This window comes from Mya arenaria, chromosome 7, assembly GCF_026914265.1.
Source record: "Mya arenaria isolate MELC-2E11 chromosome 7, ASM2691426v1".
Taxonomy (NCBI): Eukaryota; Metazoa; Mollusca; class Bivalvia; order Myida; family Myidae; genus Mya; species Mya arenaria.
Window position 1 is genome coordinate 52,791,010 of NC_069128.1, and position 9,622 is coordinate 52,800,631.

A 9,622-nucleotide genomic window follows, 5' to 3' on the forward strand; every position below is an offset into this window, starting at 1 on the left:
TTTTTCGACAGCTTCGTCACATGATGTGCTTGCATACCGTTTTTTAGTCGACATTTTGTAACCAACGACTCATGTAAACAGTCAGTTACACTCAACTGTTTGCTTGAATAAAATTTATATTTTATATCGTGCATGAGTAAGCTCCCCTACAGTGAAAAGATAAGCCGAGAGAGAAGATACAAATTATTCGGCCGCCATTGTGTTACGTCTTCTGTGGAGTATAAAGTTACAGGGGCTGTATGAAATATACTGGAAATGACCGGGGGTGTATGGGTTATACACGTCCTGCACGTGACCGCTCTAGGCCAGTCGGATAGCGGCATTCATGTAGAAGGTGAGATATACATTTATACCAACGCCAACACAACACTACGACTAAAGTTTCAAACCAAAGCCCTTGTAGATATGACAACTAAGGAAATGTATTAGCTTATCAGCTAATTTCAATATTTATACTTGGAAGCTGTAAGATTGTTTTTTGTGTATTTCTTGTTATGAAGTAGTGGACTATGAGCACGACTTTTTTATCAAATGTTCTTCATTAACAAAGTTTAAGTCAACCATTAATGCATTTCGAAAACAAAAGGTATAAAAAATGTTTAACAAGATAGGATACTGTTATAAATTATAATATAACATAAGCCAAATATTATTATGATTATTCCAATATGATTTTTAAGCAAATTAGCCACTGTATCTATAAAACATATTTCATTTGTGATAGGAGATCAAAACACATTAATATTTTGAACTTTGTACATTGTATTTGTTTGCCATGCAAATATTCCTAAGAAAAAAGTGTGTATTTTCGTTTTTTTAAATGATGTTGTTTGTATCATTAACCGCATTAAATAATATCTATAAAAGTCCTTTTTCTCCGAAGTCTTGATATACTCACATTATATCTTTGCATTATTTAATTGTAAGTACAAAGTGTATGAAACCATTGTTTTTATAAAGAAATAAACGGAGTGTCAGTTTTTGGAAATTCCAAATAGAAAATAAACTGTCAGGTTTGAAGTGCATTGTTGTTACAGAACAAATTGTTCCGTAGTTCAACTAAAGTCTGCTTTTACCCATACTGCATCAATTTGATTTAGCAGTTAGCAAAGCTGTACGTCAATTAGTATATCATAGCTGGTAGACTTCCTCTTTTCATGGTTATTGTAGAAAAACTGTCAACGCAACTCCAGGTGTGTGCATATAATCGTTGTATGTGTGAGTGACGTAAAGAGTTTGTATATTACACAAAAAAACTAAAAAAAACTAAATTTGCCCTTCCTTAAAGGCTTAAGAGTTTCCTCTACCGTGAAATCAAGCAGCATTTCTTCAAATCTAAATCTGTCTTAACCTACACTTTATACATCGATACCATTACTGAAGTAGGCTGTGTCATGATTTAAACAATTGTAATGGATACATGATGATTAATTAATGACAATTTTAAAATGGTAAATTGAGAACACGACAAACATAGGATTTGCCATATCTGACATATTTGTCAAACTTATTCTTTTTAAGAAAATTATCTAAAAATAGTCTTAACGAACCAACGTAAAGCGTCACTCATCTTTTGAAAGATGCACCGGAAGTGACGTGAGAAGATTTTATGAAAAAGACAATGATTGTATTTAATTTTATTAAATTGTATATGGTCGAGGAAGAGGGCGCTCAACAAATCTGGTATAATAATAAAATAATATAATGTTTATGCGTCATACATTAGCTCAGTCATGTTCGTTTAATATAGTGGATGTGCAGTAGTTTTAAATATACTGACTTATCTAGCTTGGCAATAAATTATGAAAGTATTTATAGTTTTTACGGGTTAACTTAAAAAGTGGCTTTCAATTCGTATTAGCAATTGAAGTCCCATGCCGGTTGCGCTGTTAAAGCGTTATCATGTTTTTGTCATTTTTTGCACTCTATCAACTCTCCTACCTAATCCAGATTCCAAATATAATAAATGTGGTTTTATGACTCAGTGAGTTATCCTAACATGTTTAAGTGTGATATCTTTACTTGATATTGGCATAGTAACCATTATTTCTTCGACAATGTAAAAATAATGTTTTCTAGCTTATCTTACACAATGGTCCTCGCCAATACAAACTCATCTATGTTTAGGTGAGCATTTATATCTTAAGCTAGTTAGTGGTCAACATGCCTTAGCATCAATCGTCCTAACAGTCAATTGCTTAATCATGTCATTCATCAAAGGATCTGTATTTTGTTTAACTCATATCTTACTTGGTTCCATCAAATATCAGTCGGATTCAACCCTAGAACAACCGCTAATGGCTATTTTAATTACTGTCCAGAAAATAATTGAATTACCTTGTTTACTAAATTCTGTAAAAGGGTTGGTCTAGCTACATTTTCCGCCACTAAAACGTTTCATTGACAAACCCCTTTTTGTGACGATAGCAAGTTAAATCATTGCATAAGTATCACATGAGGCCAAAGGTATAACATAAAGTCATAACACTATTAAGGGGGAATAAGAAACACTTCTGAACGGTCGATTAAAATTGGGGTCACGTGGGAAGTATAAAACACTGATGCGGGGCTTAATAGTTAGGAGGTTAGCAAGTAAGTATAGTCCGGGTAGTATTCTACAAAGTGGTTAAAATCTGAAATAATGTTATTGAGTTAAAATTGAGGTATATGGAAGGACTTGAGGTAGTCTGTGTGGTTTGTTCTCGTTTAATAGAACAACTTTATTGACAAAAATAAATAAATGATTCCTAACAATTAAACTTTTTTCATCGGACGTGGTTGTTTTGACATTACGAATAAACGATTAAACGGCAAATGTATACGGCGCGGATTGGAGCGAGGGTGTTACACTTATTCAAACTAGTCCACATCACACTAAGGCTCTACACAAGAGCATGTCACTTTTATTTAAGGAGCACCAATTAAAGAATACTCTAGTTATTAACCACAACCTTAAAAAGGCTAGGGAGGTCGAGACATTGTGTTGTCATAATTCAAAATCAATACAACATTAATGCTGTTGATGGATTTCTTTCAATCATTGCAACTCAAACAGATTTTATAAAAGTAAATATGCGCATAAAACATTGCACTTGTCCCAATATCTAATTAGTCAGAAAGCCGCCTATATCGTACAGAAATTTCGTCGTTCATCCTGTAATCTCGTCCCTTCTTCCTGATAAGGTAGGCCGCCAGAGCTGCCCCGAGTCCGTTATATAACGTAGTGCCCACTGCAAGCCAGAACACGATATCGTATTGGCCGGTCGAGTCGCGGATAAACCCTTGTGATATACAACATATATGTTTTTCAACATCATTGCGTATGTAGTAATTTGATGCGATAAAAGACCAATGTAGTATAATGATACCTAATTCATTGACGATGACTTTCAATTTCAGAAAAAAAGATAACACAATCCGTAGATAAAAAAAACTTATCAACATAAAAACCAATAGAATAACTTGCCCTTGCACTAAAAACATATATGTTGACCCAACATAAAAATAGTAGATGCTAACCCAACATAAGAACAAAATAGATGCCGACGAAACACATAAATTAACATAAAAAAGTATATGACGACTTAAAACAAAAACAGTATATGTCAACCTAAGACAAAAACATAGCATAAGCCTACCCAATACAAAAACATAGTATAACTTCCAACACTGCTACATTTATGAACGCTGACTTATGCTCAGATATGATTAAATCGCTGCAATCTACAGATGCAAGCCCTGTAACCGAGTATACATTAACCAAGAAGATGCATTGTACAAATGACTCCAGCCAATTCAGATTCATGAATTGTAAGCTTAACGGTCATTTACATCGATACCAATTAGAGCTAACATGTCAAGGAACATATTTATTCAACATGGCACATATACTTTAATGGCGAAGTTTTACAGCTGTTGCAATACCGCGACTATTTCGTTCTGCGATCGGTCACATCCAATACTAAGCACAATACTGAAAACAAAATTTACTCTTACCTCCAAGAAGTCCGCTAAGTATATTTCCAATGCCATACATGGTGTTAACTAGCGCCATTCCTTGGGGATATCGGTCAAGGCCAGCTGTTTCGAACATAATTGCAGGCGCCTGGGCAACGCTTATGCCATAAATAACACCGTATGCAACGCATGAGCAGAATATCCCTGTGTAGTCATGGAAAATAACAACTAGCGCGTGGGTCACGGCCGTCAGCGGACAAAGGTAGATCCAGTGGTAAAGTGTTGGTGTGTTCCTTAAAACATGGCATTAAAAATGAAAACAATGGCGAAGAAAAAAGAATATTAGATCATATTTCCATTCATAAGATAAAACAGATCGGTAAAAAATCTAAAACATAACAGTGAAAGTACCCAATAATGTAGGTGCTTATTTTATATAACGTTACTAGTACACATGACCAGTGAACAAATTGTTTCTTCAGTTTATTCAAGTGCGAAAGTTAAGATAAAAATTTATGTGCAGGCACTTCTATTGAACATGTTTAATAGATATTTACATAATACATACAAATATAAAATTCAGTTTTGATATGTAATTATATCAGAATATATTATTGGTAAAGTATTCAAAAGGAGATACAAACGGCATTTTGTATCGAAGAAGAGTACCCAGCATTCGTCCGATGAAGTTGGCCATACCAATGGCTGAAGCAATCACCGAACCCGACTGTCTGGTGAACCCGCGCGTCACCACCATGTCCACTATAAACCAAGCCTCAGCGTTGCCTTAATGAAAATAGCACGGACTAAAAAAACACGCATCAGCGTCGACTAAATTGAAAAAAACACGGGAATTTAAACCGTGCCTCAGTGTCGCCTTCATTGAAATAATAGGGTATTATGAACCAAGCCTCAGTGTCGCCTTAATTGAAATAGCACGGTACTAAACACCAAGCCTCAGTGTCGCTTTAATTGAAAACACACGGTACTATACACCACAAATATTAATCACGGTTATATAAATCACGTGACATTTCATTAAGCTTATATTAACCTGGATATAAAAGAACAGAAAAAACCAGGGTGCGTTTGGATAATATGAACCATGTCACAGCGTTACGTGAGCTTAATCGAATAAACAAATGTGCGTTCGATGGACTAGGTGTTGTACATTTGGTTACCACTCTTACTTCAATAAGACATTCATTAATAATACGGTACACTCTTATTACACAAAACGTTTTATTTCTTATATATGTATGTAATTTGTCAACTTTGAAGGTAAGGTTTTGGGTGTTGTTTGTTCGATCGCCACCTCGGGTGCTTTGTCATCTCCAATGAATTCTCAAATTGGACATCCATCAGTATTGGTATCTACCCAGGCAACTGATTCGAGAATGATAATATAATATATTAGTTTTCCTAGTAATCGAGCAAAAGAAGATGGTATAAACTAAACGTTGATTTTCGCCAATATTAAAGTACCTGTCAGTGACATCATGAAGTATGTTACTAACAACAGGAGAATGGTAACATCTGTTAACAACGATCTGAACGCCCCTTTGGACCTGTTTGTCTTTTTATCGTTATCTGTTTTACCCGCTTGGTCTCCATCCGCAGATGTGTTGGAAGTTACATAAAACTCGCTGGACGAATGTATTAGCAGACCACAAGCTAGGCACTGGAAGGTTTAAATATTAGGGAAAAAAATTTATAAAAATAACTAAAATGTTTATAAGCATACCACTGTTGCCCAGCAAATTGACATTCCACATGTGTTTACCGATCGATTTGTTATCATATACATCAATTAATGCATTCCACATAACTGTCATATATAGTGAATTGTTTAAGTCTGTAATGCCTGCGATTTAGGTTGAAATCATAAACTAATTACATTATTGATAAGAGATTTTTCAGAAGCACAAAATACAAAGAATGGACGCAGCCGTCTCGTTAAGTTCGAAACGGTTCCTAGGCAGCAATGGTAAGAACTGTATTGTGTAAATGGCCAGTTGGCGACGACGACAGCAGTATTTTATAGTGGTTTACACGAATCACAGATTCATATTAAAATGTTCATGTGAAGGACAAGAACATAGGTTCATACGGTTTCCATGCACCCTACAACCAGAATTGAAGCCCTTCCGGAAAAACAACAACATCTTGTTGATTTGTATATAGTTCCTGGCCTGATCATTCTATATAATGCACATGACTACACATAAGCATATTTCTGGACTATCTCCATGTTACTTTACACTGACAAACCTGCAATGGAAGTGCCGAGATGACAATGTACGCACCGGACCACGTGTAGCGGGAGATGCAAGCCTCTATAACCAGAGGCATGAAAAACTGACCCACACTCGAGCCCGCGGTCAAACATACAAGAGCAAACCCGGCATCGCTGCGAAAAATCCAGCTTATGGCGATAAACGCCGCAAGGTAGCATGTACACAAGCCCGTTCCTGTAAAATGGAATTGTACATTATTGTTAACTGTATGCACATGAACGTTCATGCTCATAAATTTAAGATGACGCTAGATTATAAATAACTTATTATGCACACTTATGTACAATGGATCGGCTTATTTTTAAGTTGGTATTTAGATTATTGTGATATAAGTATTTATAGATATATGTATTAAAATGATAACAAATGATGTAAACGTTCAAGGGGAGTTCAACAAGTTCGTAGTTTCTTGATTTCCGAAAGAAATTGATGTATTTAATACTTTTAAGGACAACATTAGCACAAAATGTCTTTTTCATATACCTTGTGCAAAATACTAAAATCTCACTACTCTTATGCTAGGAAGACTATAAATGATGCAATATGGCGCTAGGAAGCGTACGCCGTTTCAAATACGGATTAAGTAAACATACTCATGTTTTATATCATACATGGATGTTTATTTCTCTTCCAAAGTTTGACTCCTGATACCCTAGTGATGCAATAGTGAATTGTAGAAGGTAATTTATACCTGATGAAAATCTATTGGGAAGAAATTATTTTGACAGGTGTTAAAGATAATAAATAATCCCGTCAAATTGGCCTTCTGAAGTTCAGTTTGACCTATTTTCATAACAATGTTTATGTCTGAAAAGAATATGTTTAAAATATGCTTGAATATGTAGGCATTATCCCATGTAAATTAGGTTACTAAATGTATGAGATTGTGTTGTAGTAGAACAGTTCAGCGGAATATTACTACGCTGTATGTTCAGTGAAATGGGAACAAGGTTGATTTTGTTAACGTTCATATAATACTTTTGGTTTTTTTTTAATAAAACCACAGTCATATATTATTCAAATATGAAAATACTGTTATTAATATAAATACTTAATTGTTTGTTCTATATGTCTCATCTGACGTCATTTTGTGTTCTACCTTGCTTGACCCGGTCTTATTTAGAACCTAATCATTATATTAAACGTCGGTGTACCAAAATTAAATATTGAATATTAAGAACGAAATCCCCGACAAGTATCATGAAATAAGTATGTTTCTATTAAATTCGGCAAAATGATATATGTGTGTAAATACCATTTGCATTTGACGTTTTAAACATGTGTAAAATATCGGGACCAATAATTAAACCATTGAAAAAAAGATAAGTTATTGGATAACAAGACCCTATCTTATATTTTCAAAACCATTCACATGATCAAGCCATCATATTTGTTTATTTTAATTATTTATGTTACATGTGTCCGATGAAAGCTCCCAGGAAAATTTTTCACTGGTGAGGTCGTCACTGTATCTATTGTATTATTTGAGTTGAACGAGTATATTTTCACTACTTCTCTATCATTGGATAAGAATAAGAATGTCCCTTTGAAAGAAATGGTTTACCTGCTACTACACCAGTGAGAATAATGACGGCGGGGAGATTTTTAGCAAAACTGCTACAAAACAGCCCGATTGTTCCAACAGCAGCCCCCACCATTATACTTCGTCCAGGTCCAAACCGTCGTATCAAACTTGTGAAAATGATCCCTGCAATGCAATTGCCGTTTTTAAAAACTAAAATAAAGTGTGTGAAATTAAACATCGGGAACACAAACGACTACTTCAACCTGGTGTTGATAATTTAATGTTTGGCTTCTAGGGTTGAAAATTACTACATACCGCCACCTGTGCAGATGCCCATGTATATGCCCTGAACAAGGGAGGCGTTAGTCCGAGAGCTTCCGAACACGACAATGAGTTCCGGATACAGCACACTCAGACCGTAACCGATACCATTGACGACCATTTGCTGCATGAGGCATCCACCCATCACCGCTAGCTTCCGCATGAGGTTCGCCTCCCGGGGAGGTCTGAGTGTACCATAAAAGGTTAGACAAAACATGATGCACAACTCTATATTACCACTCGCTTCCTGCTGTAGCTCGCCTTCCAATGAGACTTGCGGGTTAACACAACACACTATATTTAACATGATGCACCGACACATTTTTATACGACTCTCCCAATGGAATGGTCTGTAGGAACACACAATTGGTTGATTCAGAAATGACGCTACCCACATCAACATCTTGTATACGATTTGCCTGATGGCTAGGTCTGATGGTGCACACTATTAGCTTAATAGAATATGAAGCATCCCCGTCACCGCTAACGTTTGCGCCACCAACAGCCATTACAACAGATTCCATATTTTCAAACAAAAAGCAAGTACGCGAGGAAACAACTGACCGACGTTTAGCTATGACAACACCGTAATGACACGACGGTCAAAATATGATCGTAATGAGATTGAGTTAGAACTGAAAACAAACATGTACTTACTCGTGCGGAACCAACGGAGTATTTTCATCACCCTTTTCAGATCTATCAAAATCCATCACGACTTTTGAGGACTCTCAGGGCAAAAGAATGAAATCAGTATACTAAATGTACATATTCCATCGTATGATTTCCCACCTCCATCACGATCGCCTCATGTGCAATATCATCTATAACGTTTGTGGCAATGCATACAGTCACTCTAATTAAAAACAATGTAGGTTTTTAATATTCATTATTAGCAATGTTATGAACCTCATCACGAATAGTTTGGCGTGTTATCAGTCCGGTTGAGATGATGCATGATGAATTAAACCAAATTTTAGTTATAATTAATTTTCGGTCAATTTTAAAATATGACGTAACATTGTGCCTTTAAACTGAACTTTGTCCAACTAATAGGCTACTTAGCTTGTCCCTGTATATTCCATACATAAACTAGTTATTATCTCTTCCTTCATTTAAATAAACAAAAATACACAGAATAAGTGTGCCAAAAAGCGGGATGTTTTAATGTGTATGCAATTACAATTCATACACATGCACACAGTCTCTGATTCCTCTGAATGGCTAGACAAAACTGATGAATGTCTCAATGTTCCTTTACACAATGGATTAGTGTTTCTGTCTTTGGTAATGTCCGGAATCAATGCCCATCACAGCCCTTAACAAGAACGGACGGAGACGGAGACGGTTGTTTTAATACTGCAATTGTAGTTCCATACCATATGTAAACGCACTACCAAAGTTAAATACCTATCAATCCCGATAATAAATAAATATACGAGGAGTGTCAATTTACCAAGACTCCAGTTTTTGATATTTAAACTGCGAGCTCAAATGTTTCCTCTTCCAGAATACATGTGAA

At 35.6% G+C, this 9,622-nt stretch overlaps 1 protein-coding gene across 1 annotated transcript; it reads right to left on the reverse strand.

Moving 5' to 3' along the window:
* Nucleotides 1–2,783: 2,783 nt before the first annotated feature.
* LOC128239892 (monocarboxylate transporter 3-like) lies at nucleotides 2,784–8,896 on the reverse strand. Its single transcript, XM_052956337.1, has 8 exons — nucleotides 8,758–8,896; nucleotides 8,095–8,285; nucleotides 7,819–7,962; nucleotides 6,229–6,428; nucleotides 5,443–5,638; nucleotides 4,602–4,743; nucleotides 3,997–4,250; nucleotides 2,784–3,281 (listed from the first exon to the last, which is right to left on the reverse strand). Exons 1-8 carry the CDS (start codon nucleotides 8,811–8,813, stop codon nucleotides 3,109–3,111), a joined length of 1,356 nt encoding a protein of 451 aa, XP_052812297.1. The 5' UTR covers nucleotides 8,814–8,896; the 3' UTR covers nucleotides 2,784–3,108.
* Nucleotides 8,897–9,622: the final 726 nt, after the last annotated feature.

Coding starts and splice junctions, on each gene's coding strand:
- LOC128239892 (XM_052956337.1), bottom strand. CDS start 8,813: ATGGATTTTGATAGATCTGAAAAGGGTGATGAAAATACTCCGTTGGTT. Junction 8,286..8,757: donor ACTCCGTTGGTTCCGCACGA/GTAAGTACATGT, acceptor TGGTACACTCAG/ACCTCCCCGGGAGGCGAACC. Junction 7,963..8,094: donor GGGCATCTGCACAGGTGGCG/GTATGTAGTAAT, acceptor ATTGCATTGCAG/GGATCATTTTCACAAGTTTG.